This window comes from Coffea arabica, chromosome 10e, assembly GCF_036785885.1.
Source record: "Coffea arabica cultivar ET-39 chromosome 10e, Coffea Arabica ET-39 HiFi, whole genome shotgun sequence".
Taxonomy (NCBI): Eukaryota; Viridiplantae; Streptophyta; class Magnoliopsida; order Gentianales; family Rubiaceae; genus Coffea; species Coffea arabica.
Window position 1 is genome coordinate 47,748,102 of NC_092328.1, and position 21,313 is coordinate 47,769,414.

Here is a 21,313-nt window from a genome sequence, read left to right on the forward strand (position 1 = left end):
TTTTAATTATGTATATTATATATATTATATCAATTGAAATAAATATTATACATTTATATATAAATATAAATATTTTGTTTAAAATATACATTTTTTATTATAAATTATATATAAATATATATTAATATACATATTATAAAATAAAATTGAAATAAAAAATATTATATATATAAATAAATAAATATTAATATATAGAAACAGAGCCAGTATATATTTTTAAAAAATTCCAAAAAAAATTATAAATTATAAAAATACTTAAAAATACCTCTAAAAGTAATCCAAAAAACATCTACAGTAAAAGTTTTTCATATACACAGCTACAGTAAAGTTTTTAAAAAAATACCTCCAAAAACAGCTAATCCAATCGGAGCCAATATTTCCATAATTCTAAGGATCCCTACATTTTTTTTAGCAGATCCCTACAAATTGACTAAGGGATAGAAAAGAAAAGGGATTAGGAACAAATACAGTAAGCATCTAGACTTCTTATTTGGGACAGACCACAAAGTAAAACAGGCATGCCATTGTGTGTGCATGCGCTCACACAGAGAAGCAACCTGAAATGGCAGAAGTCACAACCCAACAATCCAACTAGCAGGGAAACCTCTCTCTGTAACATTTCCAAAGGAGCCAAAAATCGAATTCCTGAAACTGCCAAATTCTTAGCTCGCACACGACTTATTGGTCTGACAGCTCTGGCCTGCTTTTTAAAAATAATTAAGTCATGTTAGCCCGGTACCTGACATCTTTTAAACAAAAATTCTGTCAGATATCGGGCTGTGTCAGCCTGGCACCTGTCATCTTTTTTAAAAAAAATTCGATGTCAGGTGCCGAGTTGACACTGCCCGACACCTGCCATCTTTTTAAAAAAAAAAAATTTTTTTGATGTCAGTCAGCCCGGCAACCATAGATTTGTACTCACCCTGTGTCAGGTCAGTAAATGTCTGACTTTTCTTTTTTTAACCTATATTCTAAGTAATTAGCCCAATTGATGAGGTAATAATGATTCTTTTGGCATTCTACCAGATGGGATTCGCTTAGTTTCGGTGGTAGCTGGAGCAAAACATTTTTGTGGTATTCAAGAAGATGATCACGGACTTGAATGCTGGGGGAACTTTAATTCGTCTTTGGTCTCCAAAGAGTTCTGGTTTTGTTACCATTGCTTCCACAGATTTTGTTACCTGCGACATCAGGGAGGCTAATCTAGTACTTGATTGTTGGTTTGCAAATGGTACTCCACCTTTAGATTATGATCCTCCGTTGCAGTTATGCAGTCCCGGATTATGCAGCCCTGCTACTTATGGTGAAGGAAAATTTGCCTTCAATGCTAGCATTCTCAATGAGCTAGATCTGACCAACTAGTGTGTTCGGAAAGATCTCAAGATTTGTTCTCCTTGTGCGCAGAATTGTTCCGTAGGATTTTTTCACTTCGAGTGCTCGTACTGAGGATGCTGACAAGGTTTGCACGGCTTGCTCCCTCTACCAGAACAACTCTTGCTGGGATATTTATGGGCTCCAATTTTCGCCGGAGATGAAGCCAAAGCACCAACATCAATTGCGTGAATTGCTGCTTATAATTGGGCCTTCTGCTTCAGGATTCATGTTGATTTTACTTGGCTGGTACCTCTTACCCCGCATCACATCCGCAAAAGGAGGAGGAAAAAGGATACATTTTGCTTCCTGCATTGGCAAACCTGAGCAGGAGATTGCAGTCAATGGTGATCCAAATCCTCCTTCGTGTGTGGTCCAATGTCTTGGGGTTGCCCAAGTGTTCCGGCTTTCAGAACTGAAGGATGCCACCAATGGTTTCAAGGAGTTCAATGAGTTTGGTAGGGGGAATAGTGGATTTGTCTACAAAGTTGTTCTTCTTGATGAACTTTCTGAATTGCCCCTTGAATAATGTTCTCTCTTGAACTTCCTGAATTGCCCCTTTTTTTTGTCTTGAGAATCACGCCGATACTCAGATCTGGCATACTTAACGACTAAATCCAACGGAATGGCCTCGACTCTTAACTTTATACATTTCAGTAGTCAAAACTAGCATTTTAATAGTTCAGTGACCAAAACTCAACGATTGCAAAAGTTTAGTAACCATCCAAATAATTTGCTCCAGCAGATATTATTGTCCCTCTCAATACTGAGATTGATTGCTGATTTATGAATATCAAGTAGGCCCACGAAAAATAACTAGGGACTAATTTAATGGAAATTAGGGACTAAATTTGGGGGAAAAAAATCTACCAATAGTTTAGCCAAAAGATTAGGCTTTCTGATGAGATTGGAACTATGTGGTGGGCCTGGTGGCATGCTCATAGTGACTTGTCTCGAGCAACGGTTCATGGTGCCATCCATGTTAACCCCAACAGAGGCGATACAAATCCATTTCCTAAGCCTTTTGCAGAAGTGCCCATCATCTAATGTCTGCTTCTTGTTTTGTTTTTGGTTATAAAACTCAAATGCTACAATATTTTTGCACGTACGTTGACTTGAATAAATCAGAAAACAATTTATAGGTAATTTCATGTTTAAGTTTGATGATGTTTTAATGCAGGAGAATGGTGGAAGAGTTATGTACAAGTGGCTCCTTCCGAATTCCTGAGTAATGCAGGAGAATGGTGGAAGAGAAGAGTGATGTAGTGGAATCCTGAGGCCCAAACAATTCCGATGCTTTCTTGGTGATCTTTATCCATGCTCAAAACCAGGTATCTGGCCAGGAATTTTTGGAATTTCTCTTATTTTGTGTATTAGTGAGGATGAGGTCGTTAAAGTACTTAGGAATATCCAATTCTTGGCCGAAGCACATCTCTTTCATCCAAACTTCTACTTTCTTCATCATTGACTATAACAGAGAACAGAATGGAAAAAATAAGAAAGGAGTCATTTTCTGCTTGCTTCTCAGTCACCACCACAACATTAGTACCTGCTCGGCTAGAAAGTTCCTCTGGAACCCACATTTTGTTTTTTCTTACTTTCCTATTGTCCCCTCAAAGAAACCTAAAAGTTCTGTGACCCTAAACGAACCAAGATCTTAGCAGTAGGAATCGAGCTTCCATCTACAAACTCATAATAGGCAAAACTGAGCCATTCATAGCAGTCAGCTAGAGATGTTGAGCATGCTAAATTACAGTAGTACTGATTGCTGCTGCAGTTGCTCCTACTGGTAGAAAATCATGACATTTAAGCATTGAACACCTCAAGAAGCTCTGACACTATAACAGAGACTTCAGCGCTTGTGAGACATTTTGGGTGATTCGATCCTGTATTGGCTCCTGAATGAACACATTCAAGTCATATCGAGATTTAATCTAGTAACCTTGAGATAACAAATCAGTCATTATGATTTTACCTTTGTTGTAGGTATCTCAAAACTTGAATTTGTTATTGTCTCAAACAAGAATATATATCTGTCATTAGAAGGAAATATCAGTAATATGTGTTCACAACTAATAAACTCTGCCAATGTCTTCACTCCATCGAGAAAAACTAATAAGAAATGACAATATATGCCATTATGAGCCAAAATATAAAAAGGTGAATGAATGAATAACACACCGCCAAGCTAATTCAGAAACCAGTCCTCCTGGAGCATCAGGCAAGACCCAAGCAAGGATATCACCATTATCAGTTCTGATGAGTAACTCAGTGGGAATAGCCATTCGAATGATACACAGAGAACTAATTTAAATAGAATAACCTTATCTTCATATGGGTTGCAATGATCATTGAACCATAGCCTCAAGAACTCCTGGGAAAGGTTTAGTATTAAAATATGGGAGTCAGAATGCTATAGCATCTCCAAGAGTAACAGTATAATCTTGTATTAAAGAAAGTTACACACACGACATATATATATGTAGGCACACTTGATTTGGGACAAATGACTTCTTCTATTATTGGAATGTTGATTTTGCTTTTCGGGTTTTTCGCCTTCTTGAGGTTTTGCTTTTAATTCCAACCTTTTTCCCCCCTCAAGGCATTACCTTGTCAACATTTTCTGGTTCAAGGCCATTCCAAAAGTGTTCTTGATAAGAATGACCAATCCAATATCTACTCGAGTCTGGTATATGCACCTTCAAAAGAAAATCAGAACACAAGATAGTGTTATAATTACACATGGAAATGTGTGTGAGGGAGTGTAAGAGAGAAAGAGATGCACAGGACACACACAAACACGAGCACTTCACAAGCAGAGAGAGAGAGAAAATACCATTTACCTCATCAACCAAAAACACAGTACCATCAGGTGCTTTTCCAAATTCATACTTGGTGTCTACTAATACGAGGCCATGTTTTATTGCCACCCGCTGCAGTTAATTATGGAAAAAAAATGGATAAGGAAAGGAGAATTTATATACCAATGGTAGCTCCACTTCACCACCCCTTGATCATTCTTGCATTTTCTCAAATACTCCCTAGTTTGAACAAATGATCACAATGCTTAGAATTCCTAAGGAGGCAGTTCTTCTAATAAATATCACGGAGTAACTGCTTCTCCATCATCATTAAATTAGAATTAGAAAAACTGCCTAATTACATGACTTCAACATGATTAACCCTAAGTTGCACGCAGAAGGCTCATGTCAACTTGTGTAACTGATATCAACATCATCAGATGAAGAATAATTTTAATACCAATTTGAATGGCATTCTGCTATAGTGGACTGATGTCCCTAGCAAATGTTTCCAGAAAACTAAACAAATGAAGAAAGCATGAGTATGTACCATGCCACAACCAAAAAAACTACATGAAAATAAAAAAACAAATTTCCCTTAAGAAAAGCCAAAACTTAACTACCTGACCATATGCAAATAACTGTAGTGCCCTCTTACTTGTTTCCTCGTAATCTGCTCTAGACATTAAACCACGTTGAATTATCTGAGATGCAAAATTTTTAGCACAAATAAGCAGTATGATCTATTAGCTGGTTACGACTAAAGATAAGGAAAACAAACAATGCTCATTAATGTGTTGCCCAAATTGAGGGCAAAATTGGAATTTTTTTTCACAATGTCCCACAGAACATTAATAGCAGGCGCATTGTACAGATAAAATAGAACTTCCTTCTGTAGGGTGCTCAACATGAGATAGACCCTTTTTTATGTATAGCAAGGCAATTCACTCAAATGCAATTGGCTATTATTGTCTCTACTTTATTACACTAGAAATCAACAGAATATATACACATGCCTAATGAATGACAAGTTCTATTTAGTAAATGAAAACCTCATCCGGAGTTACAGGAACATCATGATCTGCAGCTTTAGTAGTTGGTGTGAGAATATTTTCTAGTAGCTTTTGGTTTTTCACCATTTCTGTTATACATTCATTGAAGAATCATAAAAACCAGAAGTTGTACAAAAGATGGAATTGACACAGTAAGTAACATGTCGCACCATCAGGAAGTACATTGCCACAGTAATTCCGAACTACTTTTTTGTAGACAGTCCACAATGATGTATCAGTGCTTCCAGTCACATAACCCCTAACTAGAAATAGAAAACAATCAACAAGTGAATTAGTTTGTGACTCACTATGGAAATGAGAGCCACTGCAAGTCAAAGACAACCACATAGTTTCATACTGCTACACAAACACGTAGTTGGAGACAGAAAAATTTGCAGAATATTGCATATAAGGAAAAAAAATGTGCAGAAGCTAAAAGTAAGATTCATCGAAACAGTTTAAAGAGTGTCATGCTATTATTGTGACTAATATCTCACCAACAAATTCAATAGGAAATACTAAACATTTCTTTGCGATGGTCACATTCTTGTCTGGTGCAGATACAACTGCATTTGGAACAATGTGCTGACTTTTATTAAGCCACCACAAACTTGTCTCATTAAGCACCTGCCGCAAAACACTCATTAGCCTCAACCAATCATACGTATTCTTCTGCTTTAATCAGAATCTTTTCTGTATGTTTAGAATCATGTACCTGTCCCTTGAAGGGGATTGAAGCAAGAACTCTGTCAAATGCACTTTGCCGATCTGTTGTTACCAGTACAAGATAATTTCCTCCATCATAAATGTCCCTGACCTTCAAAGTGAGTCAAATGATCATTTGAGTATCAGCTATACGAAGAAACTGGAGAGCAACTATGTTATCAGAGAATCCACTTATTCTACCATTTCACACCCCCCCCAAAAAAAACAATCCAGCAAAGCATTCCCCACCTTGCTCCCCCGGCCCCCCAGGAGGCCAGCCGCTAATGAAGTGTTCAACAGGGTTAACCTATCTTTACTCTCACTCGCAGCAACCAACACACAAAATAAAATTTTTTTAAAAAAAGTCTTCGCAGCTCTCCCAAACTAATGACAAACTTTTCTTACTCCCTTTTCCAACATTCATCAAATAACTGAACTAAGCATAGCAGCAGAGACAAGAAGTAAGATATATGATTATACGCCTCATAAAGAATACAAAGTCCATCGAGACACAAAAACACAAAAAAAGTACAATTAAAAAAAAAAGAACCACAAGATTACCCTAAACAAAAAATCGAGTAAAGAAAGGATTTTGGAAACAGTTACCTTGCCTCTGGTTTTGGATTTAAGACCAGGAACGGTTAAATCAAGATGGGTTTCAGATAAACAATTGCTCAATGAGCTCTGGATAGCATTCAAGAATTTATTTCTGTGTTCACTGGTTTTCAAGGCCTCAAGAGAAAGTGGCGGTTGGTGCTGCTGGCTTGATGACATTGATGCAGAGATACAAACTGACAGAGGAAGGCACTTCTTGGATTTTGTTAGTATCAATTTACGCAAAGAAGATGACGAGAGGGATGAAGGGTTTGGATGGTTGATTGGTATGCATTTTGGCGTAAGGGTTTTGGAAGGGCTCAGAGCTCCTCCTATACAATTCTGGGCCATTTTCTTTCCCAAAGCAACAGAACTTCGAACTCTGAAGTGTCAAGCTTCTTTTCTTTGAGGGGAGGGGGGAGTTTCCGTTTTCATACAGGTCTGCAGTAATAGAGGCAACCCCCGGGAATTAATAGCAGTCTGGGACACCGAGCGCTGCATCAAGTCCAAGACAAGAGGGTGCAGGTATGTCAGGACTCAGTATCTTGGTTGTGTTTGATTAAAGGAAGGATTAATCAGGAGGTACGATTAGTGTACCCATGGAATGTAGGGGCACAAGGTGCATGTACGGTTGTTGAACCTATGGATGTATCCTTCTTGTAGTTATAAATTGGGAAAATCGCCAATTTAGTCCCTAAATATTTTCACTAACGCCAATTTGGTTCCTTAAAATTTTTTACTATGAAATTAGTCCTCAAAGTAAAATATATACGTCAATTAAGGACCTGCGTCGTAGCGCCGCCGCAAACTTGTCTCTTATTGAAGTAGACGGCAGTCCATTCAGGGGCTTTTTGGGCACTTCATGCCATGAATTCTTAGAAGCTTGAGAAGAAGCCATGGGAAGTCCTATGAGTAAGAAGCCCGATGAAATTGCGAAATTTGGGCTTGAGAAGCTTGGTGAAATTTGGGCAACTGGATATTCAAGAGGAATTGGAGTTGTTTTCAGAAGAATTCTTTGGATTGGGATTTGAGTTTCCTTAGAAATCTGATTTTTCTGTCTGATCCTGAAGCTTTGGAGGTTAGTGATGGTATTGGAAATTTGATTTTCGGGGATTTTCTTGTATGAATCTTTGGCAATTTAAGCTCGTCTTTTTTTGCTGAATGTTGTTCGACAGGGGAGATTGCAGGAATTTTCAAGTCGGAAGATCAGTTTCTGGGTTGGTGAAGATCGGATTGGAATTCTTTTTTTTTTTTTGTTTAATAGGGTAAATCACAGATCACCATAGATTCATATACCTAGGTATAATCAAAGGCGTATTTACATCTCCAAGTTCTTAAAAAACAAAGAAATCAGAAGATCAACATTTCATAATCACAGCCGATGACGACGACGATGATATTTATGATCTTCAGTCTTCGTTCTTAATAGGATCTTCATAGTTGGGATCATTTACGGCGACAGCTTCTTTGTGGATCCGTCCTAGCTCAGCATCGGAGTAACAGCGCCATGGCTACCTTTCTTCGGCAATCCATTCATGCTTGTACCCGATTTCCTGTCTCTCCTGATCTCCTGACCGTTGCCGGCCTTCACATTTGTTTTGGAGCTTTTGCCGGAATTCCTCATCTGTCTCTCTCCGTCCATGGGTCTTCTATAGCTACTCTATCAATTGAAGCGAGTGGATTTGGAATTCAGACAGAGGATTAAAGCTCTGATTTACTTGAAACGGTTCCTAATTCTGAGGACTAAAGACGATTAGAACCATTGTTGATTCTCGGTGGTTGATATGAGTTTTCAGATGGAAGCCTTTTTTTTTTCTTTTGGGATTTTTCCCCGCCTTTTATCTTTACAACCAATTGAATTACTCAGAGATTTGTTCCAATGCACTTACCCTGTTATGAAAGGTAAAAAAATCTTCTTCATATGTTGTTTCTCCCAGAAAAATTTCAATATCTATTTTTTCAAGAGAAACAACTGGATTAGAAGCTTAGTCTTTCAAATTTGGTGACTAATCTAGTTGCCCAGTTGCCCAAAAATAGGGAAGTTTGCCCAACTGGATATGCCCAGTTGCCCAAAAAGTTAGTAGCCATGGCTTCTAATCCAGTTGTCAAGCCTAGTGAAATTTCCCATGCCCAAATTCTGATGCTTGAGAAGCTGCAAATGCGAAAGACTAAGCTTGATAAAAGCTTAAGTACATCCATGCTTGGAGAAAATTGTCGAGCATTATCTTTGTTGCCGCATTTGCTGCTGTTCTTATATGTTCAGTCATGGCTGCTGCTATGGCTGTTCCTCCTGTTGCGGCCGTCCTTGCTGCTGCTACTTCCATCCCTCTGGGATCAATGGGGAAGTGGATTGATTCTCTTTTGCAGAGCTATGAAAATGCTGTCAAAGGACAGAAGGAGATCATGAGCTCAATTCGAGATAGAAAATTGGTTTGCGTCCAACATATGCCGAAATTAGGAAAACTTTTGAGAGAGTGCATGAAATGCCCAAAAAGCCCCTGAATGGACCGCCGTCTACTTCAATAAGAGACAAGTTTGCGGCGGCGCTACGACGCAGGTCCTTAATTGACGTATATATTTTACTTTGAGGACTAATTTCATAGTAAAAAACTTTAAAGGACCAAATTGGCGTTAGTGAAAATATTTAGGGACTAAATTGGCGATTTTCCCTTATAAATTTTGTACAAGTAAATTATAGAAAGAAAGTGATTATAGTATAGAAAATAATGAGTAACTATTTTTTTCGGTAAATTCCAGATTTTAATTTTTTATTATTAAGAGATCTACAAGAGAAATATAAAAAGTAAAAAAGAAAAAGAACCAAAAATAGATCAACATAAAAAATGTTAAATAATTTTGATTATTCAGAATCAAAATTTATAATGAGGTACATTAATCAAACGAGTATGTACATTTTTGTTGATCCATTGCATGCTCTAGTTATTGAAATAATCAAATTGATTGATTGTCATAATCACTTTTTATAATCATTTTTTTTTTTTTTGTAAAATCTACAGCAAACGAGAATGAAGCTCTAAAATGAATAGAGTAACTAATGGTAATTTAAATTAGAAAACCTCCTGAACAAATAAGGTAATGGTTGAATTATAAATAAGACAACTAAACTATCAATTTTTAAAAATTCACAAGGGATGAGAAGTGATTAAGGTTCATTTGCTCATTTTTACTTTTAGTTTTTTTCTTTTTTTTTTTGCTTTGAATTTGAAATGTTGGTTATGAAAAATTAAAGTAATTATAGAAATAATCAAAATTAATCTAAGTTATTGTTTGGTAGAATCTGAAATTTTTTTTGTTATTAAAAATCTAAAATCTATATGCAAAAGCAAATGAAAACACCAATTGTTCAAAACCATAGTATATCTAATTAGGCGAAACAATCAATCGAAAAAGGTGCCTATGGTTGGGATTGGAATTTGTGAGACTTAAAGCCTCCAAAATTAAAGCAGGAGGAAAACATGAATTAAATTAAAGGGGTGAATTAGTGCACAAAATGGACAAGAAACCAATAACATATCAAACTTCCTAGCAATGTGTTTGGATTGCATTTTCCGTGATTTTTCATGAAAAAATTACTGTAGGATTTGATGTATGTGAGGGAAAAAGGTAATAGGGAAATGTGATCACGGAAACGACGTAATTTTTCGACGAAAACCGGCAATCCAAACAAGGCTTCATTTGCTACCTTGTTGTCCCAAAATACTAAATTACTAAAAAAGGAGAATAAAATAAGTAATATGTTTATTTGCTTGTTCTTACTTTTCAATCTTAAGGCGAGAATGAAACTAATCACCAGCATTGTCTACGTATTAAAGTTTAAAAATTTGTTCTCAAAATAAAATTTAATTGATGGAGACATTAATCAAATGAGATTACTGGTTCAACTCTCAAACCCTAGTTTAGGTTTCAAATGTTGAAACCTTTCCCTCGGATTCCTAGGCAATAACGATAATGATAAATATTTAATTTTGTCATTAAATTTGTCAATTTAGGCAAATTTCTCCTAAAACAATACTAAACTCTTTCTTTTCTTTATATATTTGGAAACAATACTAAAATAGCTTTTTAATGTATGATTCTTTTTTTAGTTTGGTAAATTCAGCATCACTATCAGTATCATCCTTCTCACAGACACAGCAAACTCCGGTACTCAATGCCAATCCCATTTCCCAAGACAAACATATTAAAAAAGAAAAATCTAACAATTAAAAAATCCTTTTTTCCCTTCGGATGATTACATATCCTCTTTTGTTACTCCCTCCGTCCCGAAATGAATGTCGCACTTCGGGTCTTGAGCTTCTTTTCAACAGTGTCGCATTTTGGTCTAAATTCCAGCGCTACCCCTTCCGTGCATTACTCCATTGAGTGGCAGAAAGAAAAAGCAAGGATGACAAGATGTGTGGGACCCATACTTTACAAATGTGTCCAGCCATTTTTTTTAGAAAGTAGCTTGCACGGCCATTGTTTGCATTTGCGATGAGACTCACGCATATTAGAGCAACTCTTGTAGTTTTATGGGACCCATCAAAAACTTAAAAAAAATCTGGTATATTTAAGGGCATGAGATGGAAATGAGGGAAAGTTTTATTGCCAATTATAGTAAGTGACATTAATTTTGGGACAGACCAAAAAGGAAAGCATAACACTTTCAATGGGACGGAGGGAGTACTATGTTGATTCTTAAACCTTGGGGAATTAGAGAAAGAACCAACTTCTGGAGTCTGTACAAATTGAAGGTGTTCACATAATATAATAGGACGCGTTCCTTTTCTCTCATTGTATTTTTCCGACAGCCAAATCATCCACAATCATAAACATTCCTAATCCTAAGCAACAATTTCCTTCCAATCCATCCTATATGATCTTTCCTTCCCTTGAAGGTATATAGGGTTCTTTTTTTGGATCTCAACCTGTCCCTCTTCCTATACCATAAAAGCAAATCCAACCCATAAAGAATCCCATATTTTCTGTCTCATCTTTCCTTACCTCATCTGGGTTTTGTCCCTCAATCCGAAAGGTTTGTCTTATTTCCTTTAATTCTTGTAAAGTGATAGCTTTTGTATGTTTCTCGCAAAAAACTGAATCATGGGTTCTTTTTAATTTATGCCAATGGTCATTGATTAAAGTTATCTTCTTTCTTCTTCTTTTTTTTGGTTTTTACTTTTTTTCCTTTTTCACAATTTAATTTGCAGGATTGAAGTTCCTGAGCATCTCTGGTGCATGTTCTTGTTTTGAATTTAAGTTTTTAATCTGATTAATGAGAAAGAAGAGGAAAGGGAGTGAAATTTTAGGCCCAAAACAGATTGGGGCTTTCGAGGGATCCCATGATCTTAATTCATCGGTATCGAATTTACGATTTCATTACTCTTTAGAAGATTATTCAAGGTTGAAAAAGAGATGCAAGGAAGAGGGTGATGGTGGGGTCGGGGGTTGTGAAATTGTTAAGTCATGTAAAAGTACTAGGCTTGCTGGCATTGCTGCCACAGCGCCACCATGCGGGGCCTCGTCCATAGGGTTATCGGGTCGAGGGCTTAAGCGGAAGATAGGGTGTATAGATACCGCAACTCAAACTGGTAGGAAGAATAAGCTTGAGGATGATTATGAGTTGGTGGACAAGATTGGGAGAGGAAAATTTGGATCAGTTTGGTTGTGTAGGAGTAAGGTTACTGGGGTACAATTCGCATGTAAAACACTGAAGAAAGGTGAGGAGACTGTTCATAGAGAGGTGGAGATAATGCAGCATTTATCAGGCCATCCTGGTGTGGTGACATTGGAGGCAGTCTATGAGGATGATGAAAGTTTTCATTTGGTGATGGAACTATGTTCTGGTGGGAGGTTGATTGATCAGATGGCCAGGGAAGGCCTGTACTCTGAGCACCAGGCTGCTAATATATTTAAGGACTTGATGCTGGTAATCAAGTATTGCCATGAAATGGGGGTTGTGCATAGGGATATAAAGCCTGAAAACATTCTTCTAACTACTTCTGGAAAGATAAAGCTTGCAGATTTTGGCTTGGCTGTGAGGATTGCCAATGGTAAAATCTCATCTCCTTGAAAGAAATTACTCAATTTTTTCATTAGGATTTGCATTTATACATAGATACAGAAGTTTTCTTTTCTTCTTTGGCGCTTTATGCTTACTCTGTAGGATCATGTCTCTGTGTATTTTCTTGGTCTTATTTGTTTTGATTTCTGGTGATTGATCCCAAAAATGCTTAATGTTTCTAATTTTTACAGAATGTTACAGAAGTTTGATTTGCTGCTTTGGAAGTAGCTGAATTTACTTTGTCTTTCACTAATGCTTTTTTGGATTTAAGTTTGGATACCTGGAGGGATAAGGCAGCTTTTTATCTTGAACGTTAGCTCCATGAAACGACATGCTAGTGCAACATGGAAGAGTTTGAATCAAAGAATGAATCGCCATTTACCTACTTGTGTGCAACCTTAACCTTATGACAATTTTGTGGATCAAAAACTTTACTCTTGTTCTCATGATACGGTGTTGGACAGATCCAAGGCATTAATGTGCACTCAGAAAGAAATCATTGGATTTTCTGCTCTGTTGTTGAAGTTACTGGCTAGCTGTTAATGTGGACTTAGAAAGTGATCATTGGATTTTCCACTCTTTGTTGGACTATTAGTGTTGTTGAAGTCATTGGCTGGCTTTCAAAAGGATACCGATGAGCATGTAATACTGATACCTACATATACCAGCTGACTTAAAGAAGAAGAAGAAGGGAAAAAGGTAAAAATGGAAAAGGTGCCGAGGGTTGGGGGAGTTTGCTAACAGACGGACAAGTAAATGACCAGAAGCGAATAGAAAGCATTTGAACTAAGTTAGGGAAGAGAAATTAACAATATTTGCAATGGAGAGTGAAGAAAATCAATGTGGCCATACCTTTTTCGACCATCAATTATATTTTCCACTGGAATTGACTCTCTGACCCCATGCCAGATCAGACAAGATTGTGTAGATGTGTTCCTTTTTTTTTTTTTTTTTGCATATATGTGTTTTCGTCATTTTCACAGGAAGAGAAGCTCAGCTGCATTGCTATTCACGTCTGCTTAATTATTTACCTTGAATAGAAGAACTTTTCCTTCGCTGTTTCTATGTGTCTTTAGTCCAATTGTCACTTTCCTACTATAATTTTAGCCTTGTTTTCCAGTGGTAATTGGTGCTTTTGGTTTTTTGCCCACCCAAACCCCCCCCCCCTTTTTCTTTTCTCATGGTAAATGCCATTTTTAAGGGTCTACAATAATGGTGACTGTGATTACTTTGCCTTTGTCTTACATGTGGTGGGATGTTTGAGCAGGTCAGAGATTAACTGGTTTGGCTGGAAGTCCAGCTTATGTTGCACCTGAAGTTATAGTGGGGGATTACTCTGAGAAAGTGGATATATGGAGTGCTGGTGTTCTTTTACATGCTCTCTTGGTTGGTGTTCTCCCATTTCAAGGAACCTCCTTGGATGCTGTGTTTGAGGCAATTAAGAATGGCGAGCTTGATTTCCATTCAGAAACATGGAAATCAGTCTCTAAACTTGCAAGAGATCTCCTGGAGCGTATTCTTACTAGGGATGCGGCGGCAAGAATAACTGCTGATGAAGTGCTATGTAAGCTTTATCTGTGTCTTGTCTAATTTGTTCTGGAGGTTTTGGCTTTCCGTCGTTCTGTTTTATCGTCAACCAGCTGCCTTTATCTCACTTGTTTAATAGATATTTGAAAATATTGAATTTAGCTAAGTAGGAGTTAGTATCCTCTGATCACTTGCTTCTTTACCCAAATCTTTCTTCCTAGTTGAAGTAGTTACAATATCTTATTAGACACAAACTTGTAAACCAGCTTTCCTCCTACATTGAAGATATTCCATGCAATGACAGGTCATCCATGGATTTCATTCTACACTGAGAGGATGTTGAAGACTCTGCCTATCAAGTCAAAGGTTAGGCTTCATTTTGGTGGCGCATCTACTCCAATGTCAGCTACTGCAGGAAGATTGCAGCTGGATAGCAATAGAAGAGGTGATACACCCACTGAGGATGCAAGTCCTGTTTCATCACTGGAGAGTCTTCCTAAAGATTTAGGGGAGCAAGATGACTCGGGTTTAGTTGATGCACTTGCGGTTGCAATTTCACATGTAAGGATATCTGAGCCTAAAAGGAGCAGGCTGTGTGGTCATGGTCCCAGCAGTCCGATACGGGAGCAGCACTCCTCTAACATGAAGGCTGGCAGCCTCTGCAAAGCATTTTGACTCTCGTGTACATAAAGCTGACAGGACCAAGTCTGCCTTAATTAACCAACTAGCTGCAGTTTCTACAGCTAAGAGGGTTTCCACCCAATAACCTACCTCCTACGACTTTCTGGGATTAATCTAGATTGACTTGTAATGGTTTAGGCTGACAGTTCTGCTTACATGATTTAAGCAATAAATCTGATGTACATACAGAGAATCTGTAAATAGATTAACGTTGTATGGCCCGTTTCATGCACATGCTGTGCTGACTAATGAAGTGATTTGCTGCTTATGTTGTTAAATTTATCCCTGCTGGATTGGCATAGCAGCCAGTGCACTGGAGAATTTAAAAAGAAAGAAAAACGCTAGTGCGCTTCTTGATTGCTTGTCCAAGACTTGTCGATCTTTACCTCCACCCAGCTTGCCTTCAGCCATTGTTTTCTGAGCAAGTTCTTTAACCTTTCCGTATAAGATGTTTAAACAAGCTAGGGGTTCTGCGCAGTGTGTGAATTATCTGCTCAGAGTGCATGATGAAAGTGAAACAGGTGCTCGGCCATTGCTCATTTGAGTTGAGATTTGGACGTGATAAATTATCTCACATTCACTTCATCTTACGTGAAGTGAAGGGTGGAAGTCAACTATCTTCTAACGTGGGCAAATGGATGATCAAGAATCCAAATCTGCTGAGCTGCCACAAGGGTACATCTTTCATATTTAGCGTTGATGCCGGCTGATGGAAGACCTTATAAAATTTTATTTTTACATTCCTGTTGCAGGCATCCACAAAAGATCACCATAATAAAATGGGAGTATTGGTTGTGTCAAACAATCAAAATTAAAGCTCCCCTTGGTTAAGCATTTATTAGACATTGATCCAAAGGTGGGTTGCCTTGGAAATAATATAAGTATTCTTGCTGCTGAACGTGCGTGGCATCGAGAGATTAATTTAGTTGTGACTGGAAACCACCAAGACACGTTGACCTTGGAGGTCTCTTCTTCGTCTGCTTGATTAAACTAGATTATGGCCTCAATCTCGAGACTTAATTTGCTTCTTTAAAGTGATAAAATTCTTAAAGTCGGCCCCTGTATTGATGCGAGATTGATCTTGGAGACCCGATGAAAATGGAGGAACATGAAAAACCTTGCACCCAGACCAAGAAAGAATGCCGGTCAATCACCTTCCTCATACTCTTTCAGTTTTTGTTCTCCTTAGTAATTGTCTTCTACGTTCAATCATTCACTCTTGATTCTTCCTTCCATCCAAGTTCGAGTCCGAAGGCCATTTTCCCCCAGTGCAAAACAGAGGCTGGTGCGTGGAACCAGACTAAGGTCATCGATGCCTTGGTTGACAAACTAAAGCAGTCGGTGACTTTCCTGCCCCTGAAGGACCTCAGGTTTTCAGAATCTGCCATGACAGGCAACACATGGTTCATGAGTTCATTGAACGACACTCTGGAGGAGAATGAAGCTGAACACTTGTATTTCCCTTCAGAGGCATCCCGAGGCCGGCTTCTTTGCCTGAAGGGACGTGACACAAGTGATGGCACAAAAAATTCCTATGCATTGGCATGGAAAGAGAGTCTACCTGAATCAGCCATTCTCTTGGAAGGCCTTACTTTTATATCAGACACCTACTTCAATCACGATAACTTGTGGCATGGTGTATCTGCTGCGGCCCCTTTCGTGAGATGGTCTATGAAGAATGGGTGCTCGAGGCCAAGTAGATGGGTGCTGTTTCACTGGGGAGAACTCAGGCACAAAATGGGATCGTGGCTTGGGCACTTGATGCAAATAAACTATGGGGATGTTAAGGTGGAAGGATTTGATAAAGGAGATGGACCTTACTGCTTTGAGAAGGCTCTTGTGATGAGGCATGATACAGGAGCAATGGGATCGGAGAGCAAATTGAAGGCTTTTGACTTGTTACGCTGCAAGGCCAGAAAGTTTTGTGGCTTCAACCAAGTAAGAAGAGGGATAGAGGTCCATGAAAGAGGTTTACCACTTATCAAGTTCACTCTGCTAATGCGACGAGGCTCGAGGTCTTTCAAGAATGCAACGGCTGTGAGAGAGATATTCGCAAAAGCTTGCGCTGCAGTAGAAGGATGCCAGTTCGATGTGGTTCAGTCGGAAGATCTAAGCTTCTGTGATCAGGTATCCCCGTATACCCGTGCTCTCAATGCTGAACTCTATTCAGTATTTACAGAGAGAGGGACTGAAACATTTTTCACCTGTAAATGTTGGATAGTTTTCCATAGAGTAAAAGCTTGTAAGTAGTAGATGGGCGTCCAAGTCTTTCCCTTAGTCATCGTAATGGCTAGTGCTTCGGTCACTTTCTGGTAAAAACGTGTTGGCGGATGGATCTACTGGTACATTGACTCAATTTGTTGTTCCAATTTTAGGTGCTTGTAATGAGCAAGAGCGACATTGTGGCATCTCCACACGGGGCTCAGTTGACGAACATGTTCTTCATGGATAGGAACAGCAGCATTATGGAATTCTTCCCAAAAGGATGGCTGGAGCATGCAGGACTAGGCCAATATGCCCACCACTGGCTGGCAAATATGTCAGGAATGAAACACCGAGGGGCGTGGTGGGATCAAAACGGCCAAGAGTGCCCGAACCCCAAAGATGAACTTCAATGCTTTTTCTTCCACAAAGATGGACAAGTTGGTCACAACAAAACCTACTTTACCGAATGGGCCAAAAAGGTCCTTCACGAAGTGAGGCAAGAGAAATTGGAAGAAGCTACCAAAAGGCAGGTAGATGATGATCGGCAGCTCACTACAAAAACCTGTGCTTGCTAGTCAGTCAATTTTGGCAACAGGAACCGGGCCACGAAAGCAAGAAACATCAAATAAGCAAGCAACTAGCAAGAGTTGACAGTCGTTTAAGCAAACTACAGATGAATATTCCAATCATACTGCATAAAGCATAGAATTTGATGGCAAAAGCACATTTGGTTATACATCAGTTCCTCTTTCTTGATTGCTCGGCCACTAAACAAAACTTTAACAGTAGAGTAAGACAATTCTCTCACACAGTAGTCTCTCATTAGGCAGCCTAAACACAGATTTTCTACTTTTTGGCAGGAGGATTGGAAATGAAAATGCTTTTCTAGCAACTCTGTCAATACAAGTAGCATTACTATCATGGAGATGATTTACATTTGACACATGCTGCGTTCTCTAAGACTAGATCCCTTGTGACATGGTCTTGAAACAATTGACATGAGAATCTATCCCAAAAACAATCTGCCGTCATCTTCTTGAGAACTTGGATAAGAAGTAGACCACAAAGAACAGCAGTAGTGCAAAAAGAACTACATGCATAATGTGATTTGAGCCTTCCTTGATGATACTTTTGTTCAATCTCCGCATGTTGTTCTTCACCCCTGCTTGAGCTTTAATCAGTGTCATTTGCTGTCCAAACAAAACAAGAAATGAGTGACCAATTGCCTTGCGGAAATCCCTTCCTTCAGGAAGAGGGAAGGCAGGTTTGCACAATATATCACAGGTAAATCAAAAATCAATGCAGATGGGCAATATAGTGTAGACTTTGCCCCCCACCGCCCCCCACGAAAACGAACCACCATGTACACACACACACCAAAAAGAAAAAAAGGGGAGCTAATTTCCTAATTGATAGAGACAAAGAGATCAAATAAGTAAAATTAATGAATCAAAATCTTGGTAGACAATCAACAAACTACTGAAACACTTCAAACTACAGCTCTTGGCATACCAGCTGGTTGATAAAATCATTCTGAAACTTGGCTTCTGTCTCGATGTCTTGAGCTACCTGCAAACATATTTTAAGAGTAAGAGCATGAAAAATAGAGGACACATGAAACCATGTACTGATGTTTACTTGACAAGCATTAAAAAAGAAACATTGAAAAGGCGAGTAACTTCAAAGCTGCGATGCAGGTTTCTGAAGGAAAGGCTCAAAACTATAGTTAATATACCAATAAATTTCACTGATTCTCCACTTAGCAGCAGAAAAACCACTCAATTTGACCAATCCAACCATTGGATAAGTGAGAAAAAGCTTCCCAGAGCTTTCCGTGGTACCAGGGGGGAATAATAAAAAACACAGAGAAAGAAAATATAGAAATAGAATGTTGTGAAGTAGCATTAGACACACAAGTAGTCAGCTTCTCCTTGGCAAGATGATCTTGCTCCAATTCATACTTCTCATGGTATTGTGATCACTCACAAATTAAAACGGTATCCAACACCCCCCCCCCCCCAAAAAAAGGAAAAAAGAGTGTTTGCACAGAAATAAGCCTTTCCAGTAGATGTTTATGAACTCAAAACTAATTTGTCTACTTCCTGTCTATGGAAAGATGTATGAATGACTACAAGGACTAGAACAATAACTTACATATTGATGCAATCAATATGCATAACCCTCAATCCATAGAATCTAATGAAAAATAGCAACTAAATGACAAGGTATAAAAATCACAAGCATCCATTCCCAGCAATCCAAATAAAATTCAACTTTGCTACAAAGATGAAACCTTCCCATCTACATACACAACCAATAACTAGAAGGTTGACATATCACAGTGTTGCAGTAGCCGTTCAGTTTTAATTTCAAATTTAACATCCTACCGAGTGTATCACAGGAACAAATGAACATCAGAGTGAACATCCGTGAGTTACCTAGGCAGATAGCAAAGCATTGGCACAGCAACAACAAAACCTAATTCACAGACTCCATTCTAAACCCAGAAAAACTTATCTTTCTCAAATCTCGCAATGGTGGATACCTCGTACACGATGTACTCTCCAGCTTGTCTTTCACCCGTACATAAAAATTGCAACAAATTTACAGACGCCAATTGCCATAAGCACAGAATACCCAAATTTCTCCAAGTTCATCACTATATCGAAAAAAGCAACAACATATTTTTTTAACCACTAACTGATCTATCTTTCAAGTAACTAACAACAATAAATACCCCCCAAAAACGACCGGAAAAATGGAAAAATTCAGAATATTTGGAAGAAAGCTAGCAAATTATACATATTCTCAAGCTGAAATGCTATTATGTTCTTAATTAACGAAAAAGGTCGATGAGAAACTTACATTCCTTAGCTGACGAACTTGTTTACGAAGACCGGTGATTTCTTCATCGAACTCTCCATGAATCGGATCGATCCTCAATTGAATTTCATCTGATCCCCCCACTTGTCTCGTACTTAAACCCTCTCTGCACAATTTCATCGAACAATTGATAACATAGGTTAAAAAACAAAAAATCAAATTATAAATTAGGGCAAAATATTGTACATGAAACCAAAATCAGATCATTACTTTACAATTATCTTTACCAATTCAAAAGCAGAAGATTACCTCGATCTATAGGCAGCGGCGCCATAAAAATCGCCGGGTCTGCTAGAACTCGATGCCATCAGATGAAAATTGATCAAAAAAAAAACAGGAAACAGGAAAAAGAATAAGGGAAAGCCGAAGAGAGGATCTTCTGCAACGCGGAGGGCTAGAGTCGGGTGATTACTATTCTGCTGTGAATTCTGGATCGTTTTGGTTTTCTGATTTGAATTCGAACGAGGAGAGTTTTTATTTGTATTTTATTTTTTGTTTGAAATTGAATTTTTTTTTCCCAACAGACGCGGCGAGTGATGGAGGATTTTTGACGTGTCCGGATGTGGTTGGGAGGAGCTGAGTGACGTAATTGGAGTTGTGATCTACCGTCGGTTCTGATGATTGGCTGGTCAATCCAACGGTTTGAGTTAGTTTTTAGGGCGGCTATTATTGCTGACATGTCAAACAAATACTACTCAGTCAATATTGGTTGGGGTCCAATTTTTGGAGTCAAACAATTACTACTGAGTAAACAAGGCATGGTTAATCCACTACTCGGCCACCAAGAAAGTTTTAAACCTCTGTTTGAACGTAGATTAAGTGATCAAATCTTCTTATCTATATTTTAAAAATTCAGATTTTTTTAAAAGTATTGTCAACGGATGCGTAGGCACCCGTCTAAATCGATAGTAGTTTAATCCCCTTTGAATTCTTCTTGAGTCTCTTTATGTTATCTGGTCCCTCTAGTATAGAATAAGTGTAGGTCTACGCACCCATTTGAGTAGATAGTGGTTTAGTCCCCTCCAAATTTTTTTTGGACCTCTTTAGATCTCTCGTTCCCTTAGTATAGAATAAATGTAGGTCTATCGTATCCATCCATTTGATCTCTTGGTCACCACCAAGACGGTCAAGGGTTCAAACATTACCTCCCATTAGCCACTATTTATGGCTTGCCACTTTCAGTGATTTTCTCCGATGGTATTTTCTGTCAGTTATTCCCCTCAATCTAGAATAGGATAGAGTAGGTTATAGAAATGTTATCGTTGGGACAAAAAAAAAAAAAAAACCATAGTTGCCTTGTTTGCATTGTGATTTTTTGCAGAAAAATTTTTACGTTTTTCGTCAACATATTTTTCAATCACCTTTTTATCTCACATACATCAAATTGCTATAATACATTTTTCTATAAAAACACCTAAAAATAGCAATCA

At 38.2% G+C, this 21,313-nt stretch overlaps 4 protein-coding genes and 2 long non-coding RNA genes across 10 annotated transcripts; 4 read left to right on the plus strand and 2 right to left on the minus strand.

The window, feature by feature from the left end:
- The first annotated feature begins 942 nt into the window (after positions 1-942).
- On the plus strand, positions 943-2,911 carry LOC140015351 (uncharacterized). Its single transcript, XR_011821971.1, has 2 exons — positions 943-1,829; positions 2,552-2,911. It is a non-coding gene; the product is annotated as an uncharacterized lncRNA (long non-coding RNA).
- On the minus strand, positions 2,858-7,144 carry LOC113711009 (phosphoribosylaminoimidazole-succinocarboxamide synthase, chloroplastic-like). Of its 5 annotated transcripts, XM_027234133.2 has the most exons (12): positions 6,536-7,144; positions 5,940-6,041; positions 5,722-5,851; positions 5,395-5,487; positions 5,225-5,313; positions 4,796-4,876; positions 4,215-4,304; positions 3,981-4,070; positions 3,695-3,745; positions 3,553-3,580; positions 3,347-3,404; positions 2,858-3,269 (listed from the first exon to the last, which is right to left on the minus strand). In XM_027234133.2, the coding sequence occupies exons 1-10, from the start codon at positions 6,872-6,874 to the stop codon at positions 3,560-3,562; spliced, it is 1,086 nt and encodes a 361-aa protein (XP_027089934.1). In that variant the 5' UTR covers positions 6,875-7,144; the 3' UTR covers positions 2,858-3,269; positions 3,347-3,404; positions 3,553-3,559. The 5 variants fall into 5 exon arrangements, with proteins under 5 accessions (XP_027089934.1, XP_071923806.1, XP_071923805.1 ...); XM_072067705.1 differs by having other exon boundaries at positions 3,553-3,745; XM_072067704.1 differs by having other exon boundaries at positions 3,347-3,745.
- A 106-nt stretch (positions 7,145-7,250) lies between these two features.
- On the plus strand, positions 7,251-9,188 carry LOC113711013 (uncharacterized). Its single transcript, XR_003453061.2, has 2 exons — positions 7,251-7,601; positions 7,699-9,188. It is a non-coding gene; the product is annotated as an uncharacterized lncRNA (long non-coding RNA).
- Positions 9,189-11,207: 2,019 nt separating this feature from the next.
- Positions 11,208-15,073, plus strand: LOC113711707 (serine/threonine-protein kinase PEPKR2-like). Its single transcript, XM_072067648.1, has 4 exons — positions 11,208-11,558; positions 11,734-12,576; positions 13,855-14,151; positions 14,419-15,073. The coding sequence occupies exons 2-4, from the start codon at positions 11,799-11,801 to the stop codon at positions 14,787-14,789; spliced, it is 1,446 nt and encodes a 481-aa protein (XP_071923749.1). The 5' UTR covers positions 11,208-11,558; positions 11,734-11,798; the 3' UTR covers positions 14,790-15,073.
- A 618-nt stretch (positions 15,074-15,691) lies between these two features.
- On the plus strand, positions 15,692-17,750 carry LOC140015383 (uncharacterized). Its single transcript, XM_072067855.1, has 2 exons — positions 15,692-16,922; positions 17,171-17,750. Exons 1-2 carry the CDS (start codon positions 15,888-15,890, stop codon positions 17,573-17,575), a joined length of 1,440 nt encoding a protein of 479 aa, XP_071923956.1. The 5' UTR covers positions 15,692-15,887; the 3' UTR covers positions 17,576-17,750.
- On the minus strand, positions 17,658-20,373 carry LOC140015384 (bet1-like protein At4g14600). Its single transcript, XM_072067856.1, has 4 exons — positions 20,133-20,373; positions 19,866-19,989; positions 18,513-18,569; positions 17,658-18,190 (listed from the first exon to the last, which is right to left on the minus strand). The coding sequence occupies exons 1-4, from the start codon at positions 20,189-20,191 to the stop codon at positions 18,029-18,031; spliced, it is 402 nt and encodes a 133-aa protein (XP_071923957.1). The 5' UTR covers positions 20,192-20,373; the 3' UTR covers positions 17,658-18,028.
- Between the last annotated feature and the right edge of the window lie 940 nt (positions 20,374-21,313).

What these genes read in the sequence shown, in the direction of transcription:
- LOC140015383 (XM_072067855.1), top strand. Translation starts at nt 15,888, where the DNA reads ATGAAAATGGAGGAACATGAAAAACCTTGCACCCAGACCAAGAAAGAA. An exon ending in ATCTAAGCTTCTGTGATCAG is followed by an intron (nt 16,923 to 17,170) that starts GTATCCCCGTAT and finishes TTCCAATTTTAG; the next exon opens with GTGCTTGTAATGAGCAAGAG.
- LOC113711009 (XM_072067705.1), bottom strand. Translation starts at nt 6,874, where the DNA reads ATGGCCCAGAATTGTATAGGAGGAGCTCTGAGCCCTTCCAAAACCCTT. An exon ending in ATTTCCTATTGAATTTGTTG is followed by an intron (nt 5,488 to 5,721) that starts GTGAGATATTAG and finishes TTCTATTTCTAG; the next exon opens with TTAGGGGTTATGTGACTGGA. An exon ending in AGTTATTTGCATATGGTCAG is followed by an intron (nt 4,305 to 4,795) that starts GTAGTTAAGTTT and finishes AATTAACTGCAG; the next exon opens with CGGGTGGCAATAAAACATGG.
- LOC140015384 (XM_072067856.1), bottom strand. Translation starts at nt 20,191, where the DNA reads ATGGCATCGAGTTCTAGCAGACCCGGCGATTTTTATGGCGCCGCTGCC. An exon ending in GCCGCTGCCTATAGATCGAG is followed by an intron (nt 19,990 to 20,132) that starts GTAATCTTCTGC and finishes GAAATTGTGCAG; the next exon opens with AGAGGGTTTAAGTACGAGAC. An exon ending in ATGATTTTATCAACCAGCTG is followed by an intron (nt 18,191 to 18,512) that starts GTATGCCAAGAG and finishes TTGTTTGGACAG; the next exon opens with CAAATGACACTGATTAAAGC.
- LOC113711707 (XM_072067648.1), top strand. Translation starts at nt 11,799, where the DNA reads ATGAGAAAGAAGAGGAAAGGGAGTGAAATTTTAGGCCCAAAACAGATT. An exon ending in GGCTGTGAGGATTGCCAATG is followed by an intron (nt 12,577 to 13,854) that starts GTAAAATCTCAT and finishes ATGTTTGAGCAG; the next exon opens with GTCAGAGATTAACTGGTTTG. An exon ending in AACTGCTGATGAAGTGCTAT is followed by an intron (nt 14,152 to 14,418) that starts GTAAGCTTTATC and finishes ATGCAATGACAG; the next exon opens with GTCATCCATGGATTTCATTC.